At 42.0% G+C, this 27,100-nt stretch overlaps 2 protein-coding genes across 2 annotated transcripts in view; one reads left to right on the forward strand and one right to left on the reverse strand.

Moving 5' to 3' along the window:
- VPS35 (VPS35 retromer complex component) overlaps window positions 1–16,684 on the forward strand; it is a 46,939-nt gene extending 30,255 nt beyond the window's left edge. Inside the window, exons 11-17 of the mRNA XM_044987658.1 lie at window positions 140–347; window positions 1,069–1,224; window positions 8,771–8,893; window positions 11,000–11,179; window positions 12,606–12,845; window positions 13,870–14,013; window positions 15,708–16,684. Of these exons, the coding sequence (XP_044843593.1) occupies window positions 140–347; window positions 1,069–1,224; window positions 8,771–8,893; window positions 11,000–11,179; window positions 12,606–12,845; window positions 13,870–14,013; window positions 15,708–15,887 (1,231 nt within the window). The 3' untranslated portion in view covers window positions 15,888–16,684. The remainder of the gene's footprint in view (window positions 1–139; window positions 348–1,068; window positions 1,225–8,770; window positions 8,894–10,999; window positions 11,180–12,605; window positions 12,846–13,869; window positions 14,014–15,707) is intronic.
- Window positions 16,685–20,608: 3,924 nt separating this feature from the next.
- Window positions 20,609–25,569, reverse strand: LOC123349543 (histamine H3 receptor-like). The gene is made up of 3 exons (XM_044987708.1): window positions 25,302–25,569; window positions 24,784–24,950; window positions 20,609–21,755 (listed from the first exon to the last, which is right to left on the reverse strand). The coding sequence occupies exons 1-3, from the start codon at window positions 25,567–25,569 to the stop codon at window positions 20,868–20,870; spliced, it is 1,323 nt and encodes a 440-aa protein (XP_044843643.1). The 3' UTR covers window positions 20,609–20,867.
- Between the last annotated feature and the right edge of the window lie 1,531 nt (window positions 25,570–27,100).

Genomic DNA, 27,100 nt, shown 5'->3' on the forward strand with positions numbered 1-27,100 from the left:
GGTTGAACACACATGTTGAACAGTGAAACTATATTGTTGTGAAACTCTTATTTCCGCCTTTAGCTTTCACTACTTTTTTTTAAATATCAGTAAACATATATGATTTCTAATTTTTTTTTACTGTCTACTTATATTCTAGTATTGCAACAAGCAGTGCTGTTTCAAAAGAGCTAACACGGCTTCTAAAGATCCCGGTTGATACCTACAACAATGTCCTGACAGTTCTGAAACTAAAGCACTTCCATCCGCTCTTTGAGTACTTCGACTATGAGTCCAGAAAGAGTATGAGTTGTTACGTGCTTAGCAATGTACTGGATTATAACACAGTAATTGTCTCCCAAGAACAGGTATGAAAGGATACAGCTAAATATTAACTGTCGCAAACTTCAGTGTTTTTTCTGTCTGCGACAAGTCTTGGAAACCAGCACTAATTGACTTCATGTGGGTGGGTGGGGGGTGTGTCTAAAACCACAGTCTAACCACAGCATAATTTTGCACGTGATTTTCTTTACCATACTTAGTAGAGTTACACTCCCCCCTCCAAAATTATCTAGGTTGTCTTCACTCATCTCCCTGGTCCACTGTGCCTAAACCTCCAAGATGTGATCAGAGGAAACTGGCTAATTGATAAGTGGAAGTTAAGTGCGGCGGGGACTATGTAAAGTCTCTAGCTAAAAGCAAATTTACCATTGGTTTGGTTTTTTTTTGTTTTAATCTAAGGTATTTAAACAAGTTTTTTAAAAAAAGTACCTTACACACATTTGAAGAGATGATATCTACTATTCAGGCAGAGTGGGTGCTGTTGTATTATGAGGGTCACCCTTCAGAACAGGATGAACTATATAAACTAAGGAATCTTTAAAATAATGAAGTCTCTTTTCCCCGTGTGCTTTGGGTGCTGTGAATTGCTTTTTAAAATAGTAATGTGTAAAGAGTTTGTGTTCCTGATCAGTAACTCTTGTTTGTGCTGGTAGGATCTAATGAATGGGTTTGAATCAGGTTTGTGTTTATTACATGTTTGATACCACTCTAAGCCTCATTGGATATGTTTTGTTATCTCCCTTACAGGTCGATGCAATTATGAACCTAGTATCAACACTGATCCAGGACCAACCAGATCAGCCTGCTGAAGACCCTGACCCTGAGGACTTTGCTGATGAGCAGAGCCTTGTGGGAAGATTTATTCATCTTCTACATTCAGATGACCCTGATCAACAGTATCTGGTATGGTTTTAACACTTTCACATGCATTCCATGCTCTTCAGCATGCCACCTGTGTAATAACTTAGACTATCATTTGTTTATAAGGTACATTTTAATGCAGCTGTAAGCAAAGGAACTAATTTTTAGATCTTAGTTTGTTAATAATACTGATTAGGGTGGAGAACACTTAGACTTCCCGATACACAGGTTGACTCTTGTGTAAAACTTGGTGCTGCAGAAGTCCAAGAGTGATTACAGCTGTTAATATTTCTATGATATGGGCCAAGTTGTCTGAAGTGGCCTTCAGTCTTCAATTTCAAACAAGAAACATTATCTGTGCACTGTCTTGCATGTGCCAGTGTATGCTGGGTATATGTGAACATAGAGGCAGTCAGAGAATGTATCCCCTTGTGCTATCTAGTCATAGACTACGTGCAGTATTGCCAAATCTATATGGGATAGGTGTCTACTATAAATATAGACATAATCGTGTCCTTAAATATTAAAACAGAATGGAACAAGTAGCCCACTAGAGCATGCTCCCTGAGTGTGGACTAGAACCCACGTTTTCTGAGTCTCACCATTCCTCTGCTGTCAGCCAGTATTTGTGAAACCCACTAGCAAAGTGTGCATCTCCTCTCTCAGTACACATAAAGGCTAAACCCTGCTGATGAGCCATATGGTTGTCAATCAAGTTGCCCAGGCAACCTTAATTCTTACATTTCCAAACATCTGAATGCTCAACTTTGCAACCTTAATGTTCTTTGACTTTTTTGTGTGTGAAATACTATCAGTATAGGAAAGGCAGGTAAAAAAGGTGACAGAAGCATCTCTTGGGATTTATTTTTATTTGTACAATCACCTGTGAATTGCTATGGGTGATACAAGTAGTGTGATGTGGCTTTTTTAATTATGCATGTTCCTGTTACTTCAAATGTGTGTTTTGGGTATTAGTAGCGTTTGTATTCAAGAATTCATTTACTAAGGCCATGCAGTCAGTAAGCAGTAAACTGATCTGGAGTACACTATCTACTTGAGTTCTCGTTCTTAGTATACATCATGTGATCATTGTAAACCCAAATACACACTGGATACAACCAGGTATATTTAAACTAAGTTTAGAGAGCTGAATTTTAAATTCTAACTAAATTCACAATGGAGATGGTATACTAAAAATGCCAAGGTAGAGAGGAGGGTTATGTATGCTATTAAAAAATGCAAGTTTTTTCTGTTCAATTTAAGTCCTCTTTAATGCCCGTCAGTAATGCATTTGATTTGGTCACTACAACCTTAACTCTGACTACTAGAGACTTATTTTTGTGTAGATGGGGGCTGTTTGACTTTTTTTTTTTTTTTTTGTATTAATGTAATAAGTGTTCGCTTTAGACCCTCTGATTAAGCCTAACACTCCTTTAATGTAGATGGTCTCTTCAGGAATGATTTACTAGGTGATGATGATCCCATTAAGGGTTTTCGTAATGGAGAAAGGATAAAATTACAAGTTGTGATGAATGAAGCGGCTACCCTAGTGTAGCAATTTCATTGTTACATGGTGGGCCATTGAGTACTCTCATCCATTTCTCTGCCTGTCTGTGCTGTGCTCCCACCCCTCCCCACCAATTAAAAAAGAAAAAAATCTATGCAACATGTGCATGCAGCAATGCTATTCCTGAGTTCAGGATTAAGATCAAAATATTTATGTGCTGTCAGCTTTACACTGACTTCGGTGAGAGGTGAGGGTGCTTAGCATGCTGCGCCAGAATTCTACATCTTGTGGGGTAGAAATCTTCTGTGTGGCACAAATTGTTGGGTAATGGCCCGCTATAGAAAGGAGCACGTATTTAGAATATCAATGCCTATATGTAAGTCTGACAAGCTGATATGCCTGTAGGGAGCTATTGCAGCCCTTATTGACCGGACTTTTGTGTTAGTAATTTGAGAACCCTTTTAAGTGTACTTCAGAAGGCCTCCACCCTTATGGTGTCAAGCCACCATAGCTACTAAAGCTTGAGGCTGATGTCTATACTGCCCGCGGGGGGGAAGAGTTCTCCTCATGGTATGGGAACCTGTTTCTACGCATCTTGCAGTAAAACCTCCTTCTCTTCACTAATTCATTGTCTTAATGTTAGTTTGTGCAGGGGTTAGTGTTTGTTTAAATGCATATGTTAAGCAATGACACTAACCCTCTTTGAGTACTGTCCCCTCTGTTATAACTAGAGTGACTGGAAAAAAAGGAGCTGCAGGAAGTAGAAATGTGATGAATAATCAGGCAAAGACCAGTCTTCAGGGGGCTGAGGTCAAAAATGCTGGTTTCTAGGTGTTGATAGATGGTCTTAAGTGACCTTGGTTCTGAGCCTCTGAGGATAACTTTTGTTTTTATGCTATAAGAGGAGCTGTTGGTAACTGACCTATTGGTAACTGGAAACAATAAAATCGGTATATTTTTAATAGAAATGATTTTAGCATACAACTGCACTGATTGCCCTGAACTTTTCATTAATTGACTGGCTTGCATTAAACACTTCTCAGTCCACTTCAACTGAAGCTATAGTCTTCTTAAAAATGGTTTACCTGTGTTTCTTCCTCTAAAAATCTGACATTATCAATCACACTGACCAGTAAAGTAGTCCTGGAAGCACTTCTTTTAAATAGCTGTTTTTGGGAGTAGAATTCTGTAAATTGCTTTTTTCTGAAGCTGTTAGAAAGAATACAGGAAATGAAGAGGGAGACAGGTTGATGGCTTATTGATGAACATCAAGGAGTCTTATATCAAGATTTTCTTAAGTGACTTTTTCCTGCAGTTTAATTCCTCACAAGATGCTGTAGGATGCTGACAGTTTTTTGCATGTAATATCTAAGATTTCAAATATCTCCTGTACAGAATGCAGTGCATAAATCAAATGCAAATTGGATCAACATGTGGGATGCATTAAGAGCTTAAGCAGGGAATAATGGAGGAGATGAATAAATGGTCTGCTACTTACTCTGATCTGTATTTTACATATTCAATGTAGTTGTAGCAGTTGATCCCAGTATATTAGAGAGACATGGTAGATGAGGTAATATCTTTTATTGGGCCAACTTCTGTTGGTGAGAGAGATGAGTTTTTGAGCCACAACACTCTGATAGACCCTAAAAATCATAGACTGAACAGAGACTGGATTTATGGCTTATTGCGACAATCTGTAACCCCCTCATTTTGCTGCTCAGGTGTTAATGGGCCACTTCCTTGAATGTATGTGCCTACTACTTATGCAAAGCATCTATTCCACCTTGTGTTTAGCTGGGATGCTCGGAGTACCTTTCTGAGACCCAGAGAAGAGCTCTGTATGGCTCTAAAGCTTTTTTGTCTCACCAACAGAAGTTGATACAATAAACCAGCAGTTCTCAACCAGTGGTCCACTGCCCCCATGGGGTCTGCAAGCCCTTTCAGGGGTCTGCAGGGCCCCATGGCTGAAACCTGATGCCCTGAGCCATGGGGCTGAACCTGAGAGCCCTCCCCCCATTAAAGCTGGGAGCAACAGGGCTAGCCCCAGGACCCTCTCCTCTCCCCCCAGGGTTGAAGCCAGGAGCAGTGTGTGGCTTCAGCCCCGAGCCCCGGCGCTCCCCGTGGACAGAAGCCCTGAGCCCATGGGCAGAGTTGGGGGAGCACAAGGGTGTTGCCCCCAGAACTGCAGTGCCTTACCCACAGTGGGGCAGAACCCTGGTAATAAAAGATATTACCTCACCCACCTTGTCTCTGCATTTACATGTAGACTTTATGTATGGAACAATGAAGGAGGAGAATTATTTGTATATGCAGAGTCAGATTCTTCAGCTTTTTATATTATTCGTCGAACTCTTCAGAATCATGTTTGGAATATGGTATACTCAGAAAGCAAGAAAGCTCAGTGGCTATAGTAACTTGATGTTTTAATTCTGAGACCTGGATAGGGATTATCAATTTATTTAAAAAAAAATGCACTGTTACAATGTCACTCAGATTTCCAGTTTATAATAGCATCCTTTTAGGAACTTCGACAATCATCCAAATGTGGTTCTTAGTGGGCGGGGTACATTTTCTTCACACTATAAGTCTGAAAAGGGACTAGAGTGTTAACTTACCTATAATTATGATTGGCATTCTTAGAACAAAGATTTGTGCTTCTAATTTCCATAACACAGTGATTTGGTCTGATTCACTTTTATTTATTGTGATGTATTCAATTTTATCTCCATTCTTGGAAAAACGCCTAGATTCTGACAAGCCTGTGTGTAGGGATCTCTGACTTTATTTGTAATAGAAAAAAATGAAACTTTTTTTAAACAAGAAGAAAAAGCTGAGGTATAAACAGTTCACAGCACTAGGCAGAATGCCTTCTTGATGAACTGGCTTTAGAACTAGCATGTGGTGGAACTACAAAAAGAATAATGCATGGACAGATCCAACCAACTTTTGGGGAGGGGTGTATGTGGAAGAGAAAACGAGACGTTTGTGACCTAACTTAAATTTTTGGAAAACGTGTGAATAAAACTCTTTATGAAGAGCAGGGAAGTGGTGCAAACATATCATGGGTGTAAGAATAAATATGGAGATAATGGGTACTTAACTCATATTGTGTTGACCACCAAGACTTACTGAAAAGGGCCTGTACTTTGTGTGATAGTAATTTTTGCTTTCATTGATATGTGAAGTTTCTGCATGTTCTGGGGTCCACTCTACATGTGTACAAGTTAAGAATGTAGTTTGCACCCATTAATGTAGCTGCCCATGAAATTCAGGCATTTGCATGTGAAGACAACTAGCTGGATGCATTTGTGCATACAATTACCTAATGCATTTGCAGTTGTGGTAATTACACTGACACAGATACAGACAGTAGGCATGGAGCTATAAATAGTGCACTTAAACAAAAAATGAGACCCTGAATTTCTTGCTTCAAAAGTTCTAGAAATATGAAAAGTGAAAATCACCTCCCCCCACCCCCCTTTTTTAAAAAATAAAATGCAGATCTGAGGAATACACTTCAGCCAGTCAAGCTAAGTTTTTGCCTATTCCTTGTGGCTTATTGGGGTGACTAGTCTTAACCAAACTCACCTGTAACCTATCAGGTTGTATTTAAATTTTCTATCCACTGGCTAACTTTGCTCCATACTTCCAGTATTCCCCCCGACAAGGTAAAATGAAACGTATTGACTTGACGCCAGAACAGTTTTTTTTCTTATGACAGTATGTTTGTTCTGCTGGTCACAGTGTGAGGGGGGTCACACTGTGCTGAGTCACACAAAGATTACTAGTATGTCTACACTGCAGTCAAACACCTGCAGCTGGCCTGGGCCAGCTGATTTGGACTTGAGCTGAGGAGCTGTTTAACTGTGGTGTAGACATTTGGGCTTGGGCTGAAGCCCAGGCTCCAGGACCCTCCCCTCTCACATGGAGGGTCCCTTTGAAGCTCACATTCTGAAACATTTCTCCTCACTTTAAGACGCATGAGCCATTCAGCGGATCAATGCTGTGAGTGTATCAGAAATATAACACAAACAGAAAGCTTATTCCTTGTGTTACCCTAACTTTTGTAGTTGTTAAAAGGCAGTATTTTCTTTATAGATTCATAGAGTCTAGGACTGGAAGGGACTTCGAGAGGTCATCGAATCCAGTCCCCTGCCCTCATGGCAGGACCAAATACTGTCTAGACCATCCCAGATAGACATTTATCTAAACTACTCGTAAATATCTCCAGAGATGGAGATTCCACAACCTCCCTAGGCAGTTTATTCCAGTGTTTAACCACCCTGACACTTAGGAACTTTTTTCCTAATGTCCAGCCTAAACCTCCCTTGCTGCAGTTTAAGCCCATTGCTTCTTGTTCTATCTTTAGAGGCTAAGGTGAACAAGTTTTCTCCCTCCTCCTGATGACACCCTTTTAGATACCTGAAAACTGCTATCATGTCCCCTCTCAGTCTTCTCTTTTCCAAACTAAACAAACCCCAGTTCTTTCAGCCTTCCTTCATAGGTCATGTTCTCTAGACCTTTAATCATTCTTGTTGCTCTTCTCTGGACCCTCTCCAATTTCTCCACAACTTTCTTGAAATGCGGTGCCTAGAACTGGACAAAATACTCCAGTTGAGGCCTAACCAGTGCAGAGTAGAGCGGAAGAATGACTTCTCATGTCTTACTCACAACACACCTGTTAATACATCCCAGAATCACGTTTGCTTTTTTTTTTTGCAACAGCATCACACAGACTCATATTTAGCTTGTGATCCACTATAACTCCTATATCGCTTTCTGCTGTACTCCTTCCTAGACAGTCTCTTCCCATTATGTGTGAAACTGATTGTTCCTTCCTAAGTGGAGCACTTTGCATTTGTCTTTTTAAAACTTCATCCTGTTTACCTCAGACCATTTCTCCAATTTGTCCAGATCATTTTGACTTATGACCCTGTCCTTCAAAACAGTTGCAATCCCTCCGTTTGGTATCATCTGCAAACTTAATAAGCGTACTTTCTATGCCAGTATCTAAGTCGTTGATGAAGATATTGAACAGAGCCAGTCCCCAAACAGACACCTGCGGAACCCCACTTGTTATACTTAAAAGTTATATTTAAGAATAGTCCTCCTGTCTTTCTGAAAGATTAAAACCAAGTTTGCGTTTGTCTTCACTACAGTGTTAGCTCAAGGTATAACTCAAGTGTTGTCCTTAACCTGACTCCTGTCACCACACTCTCACACACAACTCAAGCTAGAGTTTAGTGGTGCTTTAACCTTAACTAGCTGGCCAGTTTGTGTGTAGATTAAAGCTCAAGTGTTGCTGATGCTTGAATTAGTAACGCAGTCAAGATACAGCTACAGGACATAGCTCATTAGCTGCTTATCCAATCGCTCTGTGTGCTGAGGGTCTTGCAGGGTGGCCTGTCTGCTAGCTTGAGTTACTAGTCTCTGTTGCAGTGAAGACAAGCCCACAGAATGATCCTGCACAACTCAATACCCGTTTCTGGGTCACCTTCTGGAACTGAAAATGACACCTTTGTTTAGTGGTGTGGCTGTGGGAATATTTAAATGTTAAGCAATTATCAGCACTTGCAGAAATGGAAAGTAATCTACAGATGTTTAGGATTGGAGTTCTATACAAAAACTACAAACAAGAAGTAACTTGAAGGTGAATCTCAATATGCATTGAAAAACTGCTTTCTCTATAAATATGCAAGCTGTTCTCTGATCCCACTCTTTCACCCTGTGCATATGTTGTGCTTAAAACATGCTCTCAACCTTGGGTTCTCAATTCTTAATACTCCTTCCGGTCAACAGTCTTGTCAAAAGGGGTTATGCACACAGTGCACTTGTGCAAGCACTTTGATGTTTGTTTTTTTTTAAAATGTTTTAAACTGCTCTCTGGAATCTTTTTTTCAATGGACCTTTGTGGTACTAATTAGTAGATTTGATCTGAGAGGTCTAAAGCCAGTTTTGTATTCATTCACTGAAAATAATTCCCTAATCCCTAAAGGCATAAGCCACTATATGGTCCAAAAGGCAAAATGTGAAAATATCTCTAGGCTTATGAAAATAATTTTAGTCCTTTCATTTTAGATTTTAAACACTGCCCGGAAACACTTTGGCGCAGGTGGAAACCAACGTATTCGTTTCACACTGGCACCCTTGGTTTTTGCTGCATACCAGCTTGCCTTTCGCTACAAGGAGAATTCCAAAGTGGTGAGTTAGGCACATTTTGTGTACTTGCTTCTAGTCCTGTCCTCCTAAAACTCTTTTCTGTTTGTCTAAAGTTTAAAATCTGATTTTCTTCTCAAAGCAGATATTAAATAAGAAAGCAAATCAATTTCTCAAGGAGCTAAGAGAAATACATTTTTTTATCCACTCATTTTCCTAGCTACAAAATTTTATGAAACAAAAATTGGATGTAAACTTGGATATTTCTGGATCAGAGGTGGGCAAACTATAGCTCGCAGGCCTGTCCTGGCCGGCCCCTGAGCTCCCAGCCAGGGAGGCTAGCCCCTGGCCCCTCCCCTGGAGCCGCAGCATGCTGTGCCACCAGCGCTCTGGCCCGCTGCTCCTGCCGGGCAGCGTGGCTCTGAGCTCCTGCTGCTCTGAGCAGTATGGTAAGAGGGGGTTGGAGGGGTTTGGATAAGGGGCAGTGGGTCCCGGGGGCAGTCGGGGAGCAGGGGGCGGTTGGATGGAGCTGAGGTTCTGGGGGGAGGTGGTCAGGGGATGGGGAATAGAGCGGGGGTTGGATAGGTGTGGGAATCCTGGGGAGGGGGCAGTTAGGGGCGGTGTGTGGATAGATGTCAGGGCAGTCAGAGGACAGGGAGGTTGGATAGGCATGGGAGTCCGGGGGTGTGTGTCTGAGGGTGGGGGTGTGGCTAGGGGTCAGGGCAGTCAGGGGACGGCACACGGGGGCGGTGTGGGGGGCAGTCAGGGGTGGGGTTGATAGGGGGTGGGGTCCTGGGAGGGGGCAGTCAGGGGACCAGGAGCAGGGGGGGTTGGATGGGTCGGGGGTTCTGAGGGGGGGGGTAGTCAGGGGGCAGGAAGTGGGAGGGGGCGGATAGGGGGCAGGGACCAGGCTGTTTGGAGAGGCACAGCCTTCCCTACCTGGCCCTCCGAACAGTTTTGCAATGCTGATGTGGCCCTTGGGCCAAAAAGTTTGCCCACTCCTGTTCTAGATTGTGTTCCGAGACGGGAAGTGGCTGACTTCAATGCCCTGATATCATGCAGCGAATGATTAAGGGAGCAGACTTCAGGTGACTGCAGTGCAGGGGCGGCTCCAGGCACCAGCGCTCCAAGCGCATGCCTGGGGCGGCAAGCCGCGAGGGGCGCTCTGCCGGTCGCCGCTAGGGCGGCAGGCAGGGCGGCTTGCCTGCGGAGGGTCCACTGGTCCCGCGGCTTCAGCGGACCTCCCACGGGCACGCCTGCGGGAGGTCCGCCGAAGCCGCGGGACCAGTGGACCCTCTGTGCTTGGGGCGGCAAAATGTCTAGAGCTGTCCCTGCTGCAGTGAAATTGCTACTTAAAATCAGGCTAGATACCTGCAGCTGTAAAAGTGCATAAAGTTAAAATAAACTATCTTTAAAAATGTTAGCCCTTTTGAAAGCAAATAATTCCTTCTCTCAGATTATAATGCGGTAGTTACTAAATTGTACATACTTGAAGAAAATTCTGCAGAGTTTACTCCACTCTGGCTCCTTGAAAACTAGCAATCTCACTTCATCCAGAGACCTTTTTGTTGCAGTAAAACGTTTGTTCCACACTTTGTATGATGTTGATTGGTATTGGAGATGTTAGAACATTCCTCATCAAAATATTTTAAGGGTGAGCATCAAAATCTGTTATGTAATTTAAGATTATATTTTATAATGACCCCTGTTCACAACTCTTTTCTTTACATCACGTGCACATTCACTATTTTGTGGTTGGGCTGACTTGCTTGTGAGCATTAAGCATAATCATGGTAACTGCGCCTCAAAAGTGGGTATACATTTCTGAAAGTCAAGCTCCAAAATGTGGTGGGGAAAGTGATATTTAGTGCTACTTTTGAACTGTCATAAATGGAAGGTTTTCTGTGAAAGACCATTGAGAATTCTACACCAGGCTACAGTAGTGCAAACAGATGTGTGGTAACCTGTTCTAATGTGATTAAACATTCTGCTTTCTTAATTAGTGTGCAAAGCTGAGTGAGATCAATTGAGAGAGAGAGAGAGAATAAAAGTAATGATGAACATATTTTGATTACTTTCCTCTCCTGAATCTTACCCTTCTTGCTGTTGTGATGGCTTAGTCCAAGCTTTGACTTAACTGTATTTCTTTAGGATGACAAATGGGAAAAGAAATGCCAGAAGATCTTCTCTTTTGCCCATCAGACCATCAGTGCTTTAATCAAAGCAGAATTGGCAGAGCTGCCTCTGCGGCTTTTTCTCCAAGGAGCACTGTCTGCTGGAGAAATTGGTTTTGAAAACCACGAAACAGTGGCCTATGAATTCATGTCCCAGGTAACAATGATGTTGCTGAATATTTTTCTTCACCTGCATTGATTTAAAAACTTGGTGTGGCTAGTTTTGTCTTTGTTATGGGTTGGTTATAGAAATTACATCTGTCATTTAACTACAAAGATCGCTGAAGGTGTGATTCTAGCAACTGATCCTCTTCAGGAAGAGACCCCTGAATCTTCGCTTTTACTCCTGCAGCCCCATGTTATATCTAGCTTCTCCCTGCCTGAACAAATGCTTTAATTTAACTTCTGGAGCACAGCAGTGCCACCTGCTGCTACAGCAGTCCTTTCATTGGAGAATGTGGCTTCTTCTGACCTCAAATTGCTCCTTCAGCAAGTTTTCTAGTCTTAGTTCAAAGCTCCAGCTACCTGTCTGATGTGGCAAAACCCTAAGACATTTACAATAAGCTTCGGAAGTTGCAGTGTTGAGTTTTCATACTGGGTCTTGCTGCTAAAATTGACAAAACTTATTTCAGATAGTCCTTTTATCTGAAAATGAACCACATTTATTTCATAGATCCCTGTTGAATAACTCCTTGAGCTAACTTTGCTGCATGTTGACCAGATTACTGGAAAACCAATGAATGTTGGAGGCCAACCTATTCTTTCCTCTTAACACATCAAATACGAAGACAGAGAGAACTGTTTGGAAGTTGTTCCCCCCCCCCCCCAATCGCCCCAGCAGGGTATTGCCTTGTGTCTCCAATGCCAGGTCTGGATTGTTGAGACATGCAGCATGTGCTGTGCTTCACTGTCTAATTGTGGGTGGTGTGGGACTTTTAAAAATTGTGTATAGAATCTTGTTTTATGAAAGTGAGACTGATATTGTCAGGTGTGTGTGTATGTACCCAGTCGTTTTAAATAAGAGGGTTTTTTTCCTCATGAGACACTTGCATTTCCTCTTTACAAATAGTTTTTATGCTGGACATTCATATCAGTGGGACTTACTACCCAGGGTCACTAATTTACCCCTTACTGGCTTTATCATCCCCTATACAATTTTACATATTCTGGATATAGAGTGGAGCCTGCACCAAGGGCTGTCTGTAATAGGAAGCTGCTTGTCTTAAGTAGCCATTTTAACCAAAGGTTAAACAAAGCTTTAGTAAAGTTTTGAGAGTATTTTAAAGATTTGTAGTAGCCACTAGGTTTTTTTTGTTTTTTCTCTCTCTCTTAGGTGGCTGCTTTAGACAAGCTTGATTGGTTTTTTTTTGTTTTTTCCAGTTTCTGGCTTTCTAGCTTGGTTCTATCCATGCAGGAATTAATGTGTCCTGTTTACTAAGTATTCAGCCTAAAAGTGTGTATGGAATTCCACCCACACAGTTCCAGAGAGCTTTTAGAACACACACTTACATTCCCTTTGCTAATAATGCTGTAAGGAACATTAATTTGTAACTTTGTTTCATCTCTTCTCTTGGTTGTATTAGGCATTCTCCCTGTATGAAGATGAAATCAGTGATTCAAAAGCACAGCTGGCTGCAATCACCTTGATAATTGGAACATTTGAAAGGATGAAATGCTTCAGTGAGGAGAACCATGAGCCTTTGAGGACTCAGTGTGCACTGGCAGCTTCAAAGCTGCTTAAGAAGCCAGACCAGTGCCGGGCTGTAAGCACTTGTGCCCACCTGTTTTGGTCTGGCCGAAACACTGACAAAAATGGAGAGGAGGTAGGTCGTCATATTCACAAAAATTTTAGGTATTTTCCCACCATTTGGGTGTCGTCTGACTTTTTCCAAAGAGTTTTGGTTTCATGTCTATGAAGATCTTAGATAAGCTGTGATGTAAAGTCTGTTTTATATTATCTATTACAAAACAACTAAATTTGACTTTCCTAAAACTTGGCTTGATGAGAACTACAAAGTAAGTAAAGTAAGCTCTGTAACTATAAAGTTATGAACACCTGAATAGTGCAAATTTTGAAAGGCATGCAGTTAAGGACAGACCCCATATTGCCTAAAACCAGTAGAAAAAACTATTAACTTGAATGGGAGTAGAAATGAGTACTAAATTAACCACAGTGCCATATTGAAGTGTTCATTTATAGATGTATTCTGCGCAAGTAACTTTCAAAATGACCAAGTGGGTTCCAAAATCCGCCCCCCCAACTCAAAGCAGCAATCCTTGTTGAGGACTTGACCAAGTTTCATACTTGTCTGACTTTACTGTAGTCCTGCTTTGTGTGTAGAAAAGATTGCAATTAATTTTTTTACAAGGGGAAAATTTAACCCTTCAACTACATGGAGATTTAAAGGGATTTTTCCTCAAATTAAATTTTAAAGGCCCCCTTCCTGCAAAGATCAAGCAACAAACTTCAGCCCAGTTGGTGACTCTTTCAGAAAGTTTTAGTATGATTAAAAACTCACATAGGGTTTATAATGAAAGCTTTTGCCACCTTAGCTAGAGTGGATGCCATTAGGCAAGTATGTACACTGATAAAATGTTCTGAGACAGTAAGTGTAAAGCTTTTTAAAAGAAGTGTTGTGTGCATTCGTAGTCCTGTCTCAAGGAGTGCTTGGATTCTCTTAATAGGTGGGGGAATTTATGTAGGCTTTTGCATGTCCTTGTGCTCAGGCTATGCAAGATACCTGGTACACAGGTATTCTTGACTGTTGGCCACTCAGGTGTTGGTTGGAGTGGTGTTGAGGGCTTACATTTGTCTCTCTGTAAACATTTTGTTTTCTCTATCTTTAGCTTCACGGAGGAAAGAGAGTAATGGAATGCTTGAAAAAGGCTCTAAAGATAGCAAATCAGTGCATGGATCCTTCACTCCAAGTTCAGCTTTTTATAGAAATTCTGAACAGATACATCTATTTTTATGAAAAGGAAAACGATGCGGTAAGTGCAGATGTAATATAGAACTATAGGATTTTTCTTATTTGAATCCTATTTGAAGTTTTTCTTACACTATAATTTATACCCAACTCTCCTAATGACGTGAGTTAAATGCATCCCATAGCACTGCTTACTTAGTATTGCATTTGCTTGACAAAGTAGTGGATCAGTGCTATGTCTGTGAAAAAGATCCTCTTTTTTCTAAGTTATTGCAATTGCCATTTGTCTCTAGTGTCTTGGAGGAAAGAGCTGTGCTGCTGTAGTGTTGATGCTTCTTACATTGACAGAAGGGGATTGTTGGTTGATGTAGGTGATCCACCTCCCCGAGAGGCAATAGCTAGGTCAGTGGAAGTATTCTACAGTGGAGATTAGGTCAACCTAACTACATCTCACAGGATTTGAAAATTTCACAGCCCTGGGTGATTGTAGTTAGGTCAGCCTAATTTTTAGGTGTAGAGCAGGTTATAACATAAAATGTAGATGTTCAGCAGAAGTTCTTGTATTACCCACTAGCCACTGTGAGTGAAGATGAATATAAGGGGTGAGGTTGAATAATAAAGTGATTTATTAGGACTCAACTCCCAAAGTTTTACCATTAATTTAGTTGTAGATAACATGTTTGATTTTGTACCTCTTGCTTGTGCAAGGGGAAAGACAACTGTTAGAGGAGAATGTTTAGATATTCTGCCCAGGGAGCGAACTGGTTCTAATTTGCTTCAGAGGCAAACTTTTATTTTATCAGTAGGGCTTCTGGTATTGTACTAACTTAAAATGGATTTCAGATACTCATTTTCACAGTCACATACCATATTGTATGGGGTAACTTTGAATTTTGTATGCTTTGTGATACTGCTACTGTGAAATAAGGTTGTATTGGTTTGTTGCCTAATTAGGTTTCAGTGGTTAACATATCTCAGAGGCTGATTTGTACTTAATTAACATACCCTTCCAGGATGCACAACTTCAAAACTTAGTTTCAGAGGACCTATCTTTTCTGTGATTTATTTGAAATATTGTTCTGTGGCTTGCCCAAACTGTGACGCTCTCAGTAGATTCTGCTGTGAAAATCAATTCTCTTACATCTGACTACAATGATATGCTAAATCCAATAGACTTCCAGATTTCTGTTCTGTAATACTGTCTTGTTAAATAGTTACTGTGCTTCACCCCAGAGGCAGCTGCACTAACAGTGGATGAAATGATTCCCTGTGTGTGGCTTGTACTTTACGTAAAGTTTAGGGTGGGTTTTTTGGATGAGCCTAAGGATGCTCAATTCCCATTGAATTCCAGTGAGTTGGATGCCAGACTCCTTTATGCGCCATTGAAAATCCCAGACTTCGGGGACTGCTTTCTCTACAATAGAAGCTGCTCTAATTCTAAGGTTATTGGAAAAGTGAATAGAAATGAATAAACTTGGCACTATAATTTTTTACAAGGGATTTTGAAGTGTTTTAATGTTGCTGAATTAGTCTTTGCAGACTCTTGTGAGGTAAGAAGCATTGTACTTATTTTAAAGATGAGTAAATGGAGGTACAAAATTGTCGCACAAGCCTGTGGTAGAGCTGCAAGACTCTCTCTTGTGTCTTAACTGCACTTACTTGGAGGCAAGGTCTGTGGGTGAAAAGATCTCTATTAAATGTGCTCAGTTGTCATTTACTAGTAGGATTTAGCTATATATTTATATATATTTATTGTAGGTGACAATTCAGGTTCTGAATCAGCTCATACAAAAGATACGAGAAGACCTTCCAAACCTTGAATCTACTGAAGAAACGGAACAAATTAACAAACATTTTCATAACACACTGGAGCACCTGCGTTTGAGGAGGGAATCACCAGAATCTGAAGGGCCAATTTACGAAGGTCTTGTCCTTTAAAGAAGACACACTTGCACAGACATGCACACACTGTACTTATTTCTGTCTTTCCATTTACACACAGTATGTCTTTTTATTATGATAGATTTAATAGACTGTGCCTTTCAGAAATGCCAAGTTAGGTTACAATTCATTTAAATGTGATGTGTTCAGTTCAGCACTTCCAAACACTTGCGTTCAATATGTTAACAAATTTAAAGGGTGTTCAGATTGGACCAGCAACTATAGATTTGATCATGTTAGCATGACTGGACCTGTTTCTTTAAAATTCATGTGACATGTGGGGGCTCTTTTATACCACATTCTGACCTATCTTTTCTGTCTATGTTCACTGTCGCTTCTGTAGCACTATGGAACTCTAACCTGGCAGTGGCTATCCATCTCAAAGTGATCTGTTTTTTTTTCTTTCTTTTAATAGTGCATTTGATTTTGGGGGCTATTGTTTGTTGGATTCTGCTTGAGCTTTTCTTTTAGTGCAAGTTAAGTCTAAGTGTAATATTTTCCCTAAAAACTAGAATATATTAATGCATGTTTGGAAAGTTTTAAAACACCATGCTCAGAAACAAAAGTTATATTTTGCGTATTAGGGCTCTGTGACATTCAGTGAGGGCCAGTACTGTGCACAGGGCGTATTTATCAAGATAATTTTGTTCCAAATAGTATAAAAAAATAGAGAAATTGTGATCTATATAGTGTATATGTATAACCATTGTAAATTTAGGGAAAAATGCATTACACAAGTTTATTCAGTATCATGATTTTGCACCATTGAAACAATAAAGTTGCTATTAACTCTGGTTTTATGTCTAATGTCTGCTGTTGCATTTAATGTTTGTTACAATAAAAGCAAAAGTAAATTTATTGTATCGCAGGTGGGGTCATAAAATCTAAGTGCATTTAACTCAAACTAATGGGGACAGCGTACACTGGTGTTCCAATGAATGCAAATGGCAGGATTATAAAATGGCTACATAACAGAATTCAGCCAAGAAACACTACCACACATTTATTATCAGCATCTGGCTGAAATTGTATACATTTTTTTAGTTTATAGAATGCCTATTGTGAGATCTGTCATACAAGAAAATACCCCACTAGAATCTAAAGGAAGTACACCGCCAGATAGCCTTCGGCCAAAACACCCCATCTAATAATAAGGGGTGAGGAAAATAAAAAGTAGATGGAGGAGGCTTACAAAATTGGTAACTGGGCCAGCTGCTAAAGTCAGTCTGTGTAAGAAACTGGTGGTCTCATTCTGCAAGGGAATTCCACTAAAAGATCTGTCCTCTGCCTGGTCCTAACTCAACTTAAGGACTAATAGTCAACCCCAACACCTACCAAAAACTGTTTCATTAGCCTTGTACAAATAGCAGCAGTGGACCCATTTGGGCAATGAGTATAGAAGTCTGTGTTGACATGCTGATGCTGGTGGGAGAACACCTAGAAATCTCTGGTGATCCAGGCAACTGGTTCGATACTGCAGATTCTGTGCTATGGTGATGAGTGCCTTTATTAAATGTATAATTTCTTAATAGTAAACTCTGGAAAGGATACCTTATGCTATGCCTCAGTATCTGCAAGAGATGCACTGATTACAAGTCACCAGTTGTGCCCTCTATGGAAAAGTTTGTTATTGGCATCTTTTGGTCTTCCAAGAACAGTCTGTCTACAAACTATTATGCTAGAAAGGTGTGAACATCGCTTCTATTCTGTAGCGCTAGCAAATCGCTATTCTAAAAAGTTTAGAGTCATCTTTATAGTAAGAGTTTGTAGGTGGTGGTGTGGAGCTAAGAAATAAGAACCACCCATTGTTTTGCAATACAGACCCCCTATCCTGCTCATACGAGTCCTAAAGGCCCATCTGCTATATCTTCATGAAGCATATCCAAGGGAGAGCACAATTAACAAAGTCTTGGGAGTAGGTCCATTTTACCATATCAGCTTCTGTCTCCAAAGTAACCATGTATGCTGGAGCCAGGCTGCTGCTATAAGTATTAAGTAAGTAGGCTATTTTAAGACTTAGACAATTCATTTACAGTAAACTTATTTTTTAATGGAAGTTTTTACAAAGTAACAGATTTCAAAACAGTGGTTCACAGGCTGCATATAATACAAGATGGGTCATAACAGCTGATTAACATGTATGTCTGCTATGGTAATGGACAAATATGAATACTGCTATTCACCAACTGATTTATTTTTTTCCCCAGTTTGTCAGTGGGGCAGTAGTTGCAAAACAACACAGAGGAAGCTCATGGGGGAACATTCTCCTGCAAGCTCAGAAACTGCACCTTTCATGAGTTCCACTGCTCAGATCAGTGTGCTTAAAGTGTAGAAGATGTGATTTTTGGCATTCAGTGTGTCCAGCGAGATTTGACTCTCCCCGTTGGGGTGGGGCAGAAAGATGAGAGAACTGAAGAGGTAAGAAGCCAAATACTGCTTTCACCTCTCAAATTAACGCAGACATACCTGAACACAGCAGAACCACTGCAGTATCTTTCTGGTGGGAGCATGCTGTGGATCTGTCTTCTGTGGGTGCTTCCTGCATTTCACTGCACAGATAGGTTTAGGAGGGCAAGAGTAGTGGGACAGGTATTTAATAGACCAGGAAGGGAATCTCCTGCTCTCATGGCAGGACAAAGTATTATCTAGATGAGCTACACAGCTATCTCATTGGTTATGGAGTGGTTATTCTCTCTCCCCTACCTGCCTCAGTGCACAGCATAGCTGTTTTCTAGGGACAGAATTTGCTCCAAATAACATACACTGCCAGTCAAGCACTTATCCCTTACGAATGTGAGAAAAGGAGATTTTTTTCAATGTCTTTCTGTCCTATTGCAATCTCCTAAGCCCCGCCATGGTAGAGACTCTGGGGAGAACAGTCTTCGCTGAATGAGACTTGAGTAAAAGACTAGTAAGGATTTGTATTGGGCCTAATGTATCAATATTTTCACTTAACACTAAACTTTCTGATGGGCCACTGGACACTGTATTTAAAAAAGGTAAACTATTTTGAAAGATTCAGACTGGATGTTTGTTTTTTTTACTTTGTTTTATTTTGGGGTGTTTCCCTGGATTTTCACTGACTGTGTCTGATCTGACTGTGTATAATTAAGCTTTGAAAGATTTGAGTTTTTGTAAAAAAGAATTTCAACCAATATCTGTTTGTCTACAAATATTTTCATTGACTTAAAATGTAGTAGTAGCAGGAAATCAATTTTAGTCTAATACTGATTTTTGAGACAATGATTTTGGATAGTGAGATTCATAAAAACATTTAGTATCACTTTAAGCACTGTTCATAGATTTAAAAAGATGCCTGTAGGGTAAATATATACTGTTATGCTACCACACATAATTGGAGCACATGTTTATATTTCTCTGCAACTTTGACCCTAATGCCCATTGACATTATGCTGGACTCTGTACTAACAGACTGCTAACATGATGTAATAGGAAAAACTAAAATTAGACTCTTCTTAGCCCACATTTTTCTTCCTTCTATTCTCTTCTCTCAATATCCCAATAATAAGCCACATCAACATTCATATTTAGAGTAGTACTTATTTCCATATATATCCCTACAGTGTTTAATAACTGTTAAACCTTCCCCTTACTTACCAGATTAATTTTATTCATTCACGATTGTTCTGTATTCACTTAGTTTTAACTCTGTTTTATAGATATACATAGGTAGGCTGCTGTTTTTTAGGTATGGCATTCTACACAAGCAAGAGTATGATGGTGTGCTATTCTATATAAGAACACACAGATATTTGGGCCTGTATCCAAAACTCACTTAAGCCAAGGGAGACTCCAGTTAGCTTTAGTGAATTTTGAACTAGGTCCTTAGCACAGCATTGTTTATAATGTATATACAGTAATTTGGTGCAATATTGCTTACACATTGATAAATCCACACACAGCTTATGTTTTCTTAAACTTTCTCTGTACATTTTGATTATTTTAATGGAGGGATAAATCAGTGGATGGATAAAAATACTGTAAATCTAATCAGTTTCTTCCTTCTGAAAAATACATCTTTTCAAACTAGACTCTCTTAACTTACATTAATTCTTGCAGTATTTTTACTTTCTGTACTCTGTATTTTTGTGGCCTGCAGATGTCATCTACACTTCATCATTGCAAAGTAATTAAAGGGAATTTTATCAGGTTACAGATCATATTAAGAAAAATCCTAACCTGTTAACACCTGAAAGTATTAAAGGTGAAAGACTTTGCAAACTCTTACTTTACTGTTTTCATAGGAATGCTGTTTGCCTTTTTACATTTCATTCTGCTTTGAATGAAAACAAACTAGCTAGGGCCACTTTCAGGTTGTGATGCATTAGCATTGCACTGTTACAAATGTTGGAGAAAAACTCAGTTCTCGCTTTTTTGTTTGGGTGCAGCAGAGTCAGATACTTTATTCTGTTTAGCAGCTACAACAGGGAGAGAGTGGACTAGGACATAGGGTCTCCCCTTCCTAGACAGGGCTCTCAAAAGGTAAACCATTACAGCCAGCATTTATACTTTTGTTACAGACAATAATAAGCAACAGCTGCATTTTGTTTATACATGGGTCATCCTGATATCTTGTTTTTCTCACTTCTAAAAAGACGCCAGTCTACATATTTTATCAGTGCAAGGTCGCAACAACTTCTCACACAGTTCTTTTCCACTCGCCTCACACAATCCTCGCTTCTACAAATCTCGCGTTACAGCTAGCCTGACTCTTGCTAACAGAGACTGTCATGCATTAAGATCCCCTACAAATCCCTGTCAGTTCTTTCTGTACTTCTACACAAATAAATCAGAGATTTATATTTGCATTGATCTTTAAATTCTCCTAAGCCTACCCTGACTTAAAGTAACCAGTGGTAGTCCTAATGCATGGACCTAAACCAAAGCAGCGCCAGTAGGTTCCTTTTAGAAGCAAGTAGTGTTTCTACATAACATTCTTGTATTCCTTATACATTTTTACATAAAAATGTGGGGATGAATTTTAGCCTTACCAGGACATAGCAGTTTTATAAAAGCTTTCCTGAAGCTCATGTGGCACAGTGGGTATAAAACAGGGTTAATGGCTGAGTTCAGCCACAGAAGCCAAAATGAAGTCTCATAGAGAGAATGATGCACACATTGCCCATGACAAGCTGCTCTAATGATCATCAGAAGTGTATAAGGAGCCCAACACAAACCAAACACACAGACAATAATTGCTAAAGACTTGGCTACTCGTTTGTCCCGGGAAAGTCTAACTCTGTTTGCCATGCTGTTGGCAATGTCTGTTCTTCTTGTGGTCGTGCAAACGTTTTCTATAGCTTTGTAAAAACTGCCCCTGGGTTGTTTAGTCTCAACATCCACCTGTAAAGGTGGTAAATCTTGCCCAACATTAAAATCTAGGGACTGGTTATCAAGTTTACATAGGCTGAGCCTTGAACCGCAGGGTCTAGTGGGTGAAAGGCTACTAGCTCTCCTTTTCTTAGCTCTCTGTCTGTCAGGTTTTACAAAAAATATTACATGCTCCCTTTTTTTCCCTTGGAAACTTGTTTCACAGTCCTCTTGACCAGGTGCTAGGTTTTTGTTTCTCATGGGAGTGCGCTTCTTGATGTTGATGTAAATGCTTAAGTTAAAGTATGTAACGCTAATGAAAGGTGTAAAGAATTCAATAGTAGAAGCAATCATTAGGAAATACCAATTGTAGAAAAATTCAGCATAGCACTCTCCTTCAGGGAGGATAGTTTTTTGAGCAATATACTCCCAACTGATGATGGCTGGTCCATAGAGAAGAAAAGCTGCAATCCATACGATTATCATCTTTAATACTGCATTTCTAGTCATCCCCTTCTGAGCTCTGTAACTCACCTAAGCAATGAAAAAAAGTAACAAATTATGTTCATGCTCCCCAGAACAATACAATAACCTATAACTATAATGTTAAGGATTCTTGTTTTATTTTTATGTTGTACCTGCTGGGCACACTTAATGTGTTTAGCAAGAAAAGGTTTCATTTTTGTAACAAACCAAAGCCATTCCTGCAATTGCCTTTACAACACCCACCATTTAATAAAATAGGCACCCTTCTAGCTGCTTGATTGTCTGTTATGTGGACAAAGAATTGCACCTTGCATCATTCCTAAGAGCTGTGGACTGCACAAAACATGAATTCTTGAGGAAAGGATCCTACCTCTAGCCCCAGTCCTCCCAGTCAGAGGTCACATGTATTTTGTTGTAGTAGCTATGATGCCTGCTTGTGGGATATTGTGGGAGTGAATTTTTGTTTCTTAATTTTTATATTTTCTCCTGTGGGATTAGTTAAATAACTTAAATTACGTTTCCAAGTGATGTTGAGTTTACAGAACACCTCTACAAACGCTTACTAAACCGTAGGAAAGGCTGTCATGTTTAAATTTGGTATGACAGGCTATGATCACTAAAAATTGTTAGGTCCCCACTTGTCTTCCTCTCTGTGACTTGTAATAAACAGTGGATATTAAAATCAATATTTTGGGAAATCTTACTGCTTCCCAAACAAAATCAGAAAGAAAAGCAATGACATGAAGGATAAAAGGAAAACTCTGCCATGCAAAGAGGTGCAAGCTATTTCTGCAAAATGACTCACTCCACAATGTGTATTTCAATGAACGCCCAAATATTGAGAGAAGTGGGGGCTATAGCAATGGTCACAGGGGTGTGTGTGTGTGTGGTGGGGGGGAAGAGGCAGAAACCTGAATTGAAATCCTATGTTGGTCCTTGACTTGCTATAAAATAAGGGAGATGGAACTTCCATGCTTCACATGTTTGTTGCAGCCTTTAATTAGTATTTGTGTCACGCCTTGCACAGCCAACTATAACTGCTTGTGAATGTGACTATACCTCTCTGCCTTTGTTCTAACCTAGCCTCTAGGCAACTAATTTGCGTCCCTCTGCGAACTGTTAAAATTCAGGTTTCAGAGTAGCAGTCGTGTTAGTCTGTATCCGCAAAAAGAACAGGAGTACTTGTGGCACCTTAGAGACTAACAAATGTATTTGATCATAAGCTTTCGTGGGCTACAGCCCACTTCATCGGGTGCATGCAGTGGAAAATACAGTAGGAAGATACAGGGGTGGCTTTAGGGATTTTGCCGCTCCAAGCATGGCAGACAGGCTGCTTCTGGCGGTTTGCCTGCGGAGGGTCCGCTGGTCCCGTGGCTTTGGGCCTGCAGGAGGTCCTCCGAAGCCGCAGGACCAGCTGGAGCCTGCCTGCCTGCCGCCCTCGCAGCGCTGGCAGAGCACCTCCCGCGGCTTGCTGCCTCAAGCATGCGCTTGGCGTGCTGGGGCCTGGAGCCGCCTCGGGAAGATAGATATAGATATACACAGAGAACATGAAACAATGGGTGTTACCATACACACTATAAGGAGCGTGATCAGTTAAGGTGAGCTATTACATCACCCTATACCAGAAACCTACTGCTCGCTATACTTACCTACATGCCTCCAGCTTTCATCCAGACCACACTACTCGATCCATTGTCTACAGCCAAGCTCTGCGAAACAATCACATTTGCTCCAACCTACAAGATCTCTATCAAGAGTTCTTACAATACCCACCTGCTGAAGTGAAGAAGCAACAGATTGACAGAGCCAGAAGAGTATCTAGAAGTCACCTACTACAGGACAGGCCCAACAAAGAAAGTAACAGAACGCCACTAGCTGTCACCTTCAGCCCCTAACAAAAACCTCTCCAGCACATCATCAAGGATCTATAACCTATCCTGAAGGATGATCCATCACTCTCACAGATCTTGGGAGACAGGCCAGTCCTTGCTTACAGACAGCCCCCACACCTGAAGCAAATACTCACCAGCGACCACATAACAAAAACACTAACCTGGGAACCTATCCTTGCAACACAACCCGTTGCCAACTCTGTCCACATATCTATTCAGCGGCTACTATCATAGGACCTAATCACATCAGCCACACTATGAGAGGCTTGTTCACCTGCACATCTACCAATGTGATATATGCCATCATGTGCCAGCAATGCCCCTCTGCCATGTACATTGGCCAAACCAGTCTCTTTTACAGACAGTAAAAGAATAAATGGACACAAATCAGATGTCAAGAATTATAACATTCAAAAACCAGTTGGAGAACACGTCAATCTCCCTGCTCACTCAATTACAGACCTAAAATTTGCAATATTACAACAAAAAAAACCTTCAAAACCAGACTCCAAGGAGAGACTGCTGAATTGGAATTAATTTGCAAATTGGATACCATTAAATTAGTCTTGAATTACACAAAGTAAAACTATTTCCCTATACTTATTTCCCCCCAGTTCCTCACATCTTGTCAATTGCTGGAAATGGGCCATTTTCATTACCACTACAAACAGTTCTTTTTCTCTCCTGCTGATAATAGTGCACCTTAACTGATCACTCTCCTTATAGTGTGTATGGTAACACCCATTGTTTCATGTTCTCTGCGTATCTATATCTTCCTACAGTATTTTCCACTGCATGTATCTGATGAAGTGGGCTGTAGCCCAGGAAAGCTTATGCTCAAATATGCTTATGTTAGTCTGTAAAACGACACAAGTACTCCTGTTCTTTTTGTTAAAATTCAGTTCCTCCTAAATTGAAGACTCAAACTCCTAAATCTAAGCCTTGCTGTGTTTTGCCAAGGTAGCATTCAGTCCCCGTGAGCTGGCTGGAGGATGGTTGGCAAGCAGCGGTAACGCAGACCGTGCTGCCCAGCGGAGGCAGTGACAGCCTCAAAACCCACATTCTCCTTTGCCTTTATTAGCGGGTCCGGCCTTATCCCTTTTAACCTAGGAGTCTCCCCGTAACCTCCGGGCTGAGCGCTCCAGGCACGGCCGCGGCTCAGGTAGAAGGGCTCTGTCCCTTACCGCTTTGGTAACGGAAATGAACCTGTCGAAGCTGATCAGGACGATGTTGAAGACGGAGGCGGTGCACACCAGGTAATCCACCACCAGCCACAGCTTGCACAAGCCCTTGCCGAACTTCCACTCGCCCGTCAGCACGTAGGGGATGTAGAGCGGGATGCAGAAGCCACCTGCGGACAGAGAGCTCAGCACCGCCCCGGCTCCGTGTGCTCCCGTTCTGGCACCTCCAGCGGGGCCGGACCCGAACGTTTACCGGCTGGTGGCTGAGCCCCGGCGTGCAGCCTGGGTCCCCATCCCCTCGGGAAAGGTGGGGAGTGTCTGCCCTCGCCCTGCCCTGCCCCCCGGGAGTTAACCTGTCCCAGCCCCAGCCGGGCACAGCGCTGCCCCGGCCCGGGGGCGGTCCCCACCCCGGCTGCAGCGCCCAGGGACTGGCTCTCCGCGCGCTCAGCACCCCCTGGCCGCCCCGGCCAGCCCCCGTGCCCGGCTCCCGGCCCGCGGGCGCCGCTGGGGGCAGAACTCACCCACCAGCAGGTCGGCGAGGGCCAGGTTGAGGAAGAAGAAGTTGCCCTGCGTGCGGAGGCTGCGGTCCACCACGAAGGCCAGGATGACCAGCGCGTTGCCCAGCACGGTGGCCAGCACCAGCAGCCCCATGAGCGCGGCCAGCAGCACCGAGAGGCCGGCGGAGAACTGGCCGCGGTGCTGAAGCAGCTGCCCCGCGCCGGCCGCGCACGCGTTGCCCAGCGCCGCCGGGCGGCTGGAGAGGTTGAGCCAGGGCAGGTCTCCGGGCATGGCTGCGGCGCTGGGCGGAGCGCGCGGCGGGGCTCAGGTACGCGCCATCCCTGCCCGTCCCGCGCCGGGGCTGGGGCTGGGGAGCGCCCGGGAAGCCGCTCGCTGAGCGCCGCCGGCTCGGACGGCGAGTCGCGCTGTGGAGCCTCAGCGCGAGCTGGCGGAGCAACTCCAGGGCGGGCAGCGGCGGGGAGGCGGGGCCAGGCGGGGGGAAGGGGCGGGAGCGGGGCGCTGAGGAGAGCAGCCCAGCCGCGCGGCGGGGAGCGGGGTTCCCGCCCGCCCGCGGGGAGTGCGCTCAGCCTGAGGCGGGCGGTCAGTGCCTTAGATGGTACAAACCGCTCCATATCCCGGCCCCGCCTGCGTTTGTTCCACGCCCTAGCAGCCAGGGGCCGCCCACCGGTGAGTTTAGCGCACAGGTGCTCAGGGCTTCCTAAAAGTCCAGATAAATCTGTTAGTCTTTAAGGTGCTGCTGGACTCCTTGTTGTTTCTGTGGCTACAGACTAACACGGCTACCCCCTGATACTATGAGTAAGGTAATTTAAATAGTGATTATTACCTGATGTTGGGCCTGCCTGGCTCCTGTTTTCATTAAGTCCAATGGGAATTTTCCATTGACTTCAGTATGCATGGGATCAAGCCCATTGATAATAGCATAATCAGCAGAAATTGAGTATAAAATACGTGGAGACAGCACACAGATACAAAGAAGAGAAAACAAGACTCTCAGTCGTAAGGAAAAGAGAAAGATTTTTTGGTGTTCTTTCATAAATAATTGCTATATTCTTCAACTCATCATACATACCTTGATTTTCACATAGTACAGATAGCTCAGTGTATATTTCAAGTAGGTTCTGTAGTGTACAACCTGCAGTCAGATTGTTGAGATTCTCACTGGTTCCCACTGGTTAATGACCTCTTCATTCTCCTTTAATACTAACATTTTAAAGAGACATGATGTCCACAACTATTAAAGGTTTTACCCATTTTTTGCGCTGTGAAGAGTTTTTTTTAGACCCCGATAATGCTCCGTGAAGCCTTCAAGCTCTCCTAAGAACAAATGCTAGATGGGCAGCATGCTCAGAATGGCAGATTTTGCTAATACAGATTTCAAACACTTTCTCATTTTCCTGTAAATGAAAAGGTTGTCTCTCATATGTAGTGAGTTATTATACTGTCACTTTCCCTGTTGCAGATGCATGCTGATTTTTTCTTAATAATAATCAATTGTTGAGAAATCAGCTTTGTTCTATTCTGGAACATATGCTGCCAGTCCTGCGGGGAGAGCCTTCCAACTGGGATGTGCTAAGAAGCATGGCAGAGAGAGGAAGTACAGAATTTTTCTAAATTGTTTGGGAGCAGACTGGATTGTGGATTCCTGAAACTAAGACCCAAGAATAAATTCTGTCTAATCCCCGAAGCAAAAGTTCTAGTTTAGTAGAGCTGGTTGAAAAATAAGAACTTTATTTAAAAAAAATTAAATTTAAAAAAATTCAAGGCATTTTTATTCTTCTGGGTCATGAATTTTTCAAAAATT

Source organism: Mauremys mutica, chromosome 14 (genome assembly GCF_020497125.1).
Source record: "Mauremys mutica isolate MM-2020 ecotype Southern chromosome 14, ASM2049712v1, whole genome shotgun sequence".
Lineage (NCBI taxonomy): Eukaryota > Metazoa > Chordata > Testudines > Geoemydidae > Mauremys > Mauremys mutica.

Excerpts from the sequence above, each read along its gene's own strand:
- LOC123349543 (XM_044987708.1), bottom strand. The coding sequence starts at position 25,569 with ATGCCCGGAGACCTGCCCTGGCTCAACCTCTCCAGCCGCCCGGCGGCG. Across the intron at positions 24,951-25,301 it reads CCTCGCCGACCTGCTGGTGG|GTGGCTTCTGCATCCCGCTC; the intron begins GTGAGTTCTGCC and ends CTCTGTCCGCAG. Across the intron at positions 21,756-24,783 it reads TCATTTCCGTTACCAAAGCG|GTGAGTTACAGAGCTCAGAA; the intron begins GTAAGGGACAGA and ends TTCATTGCTTAG.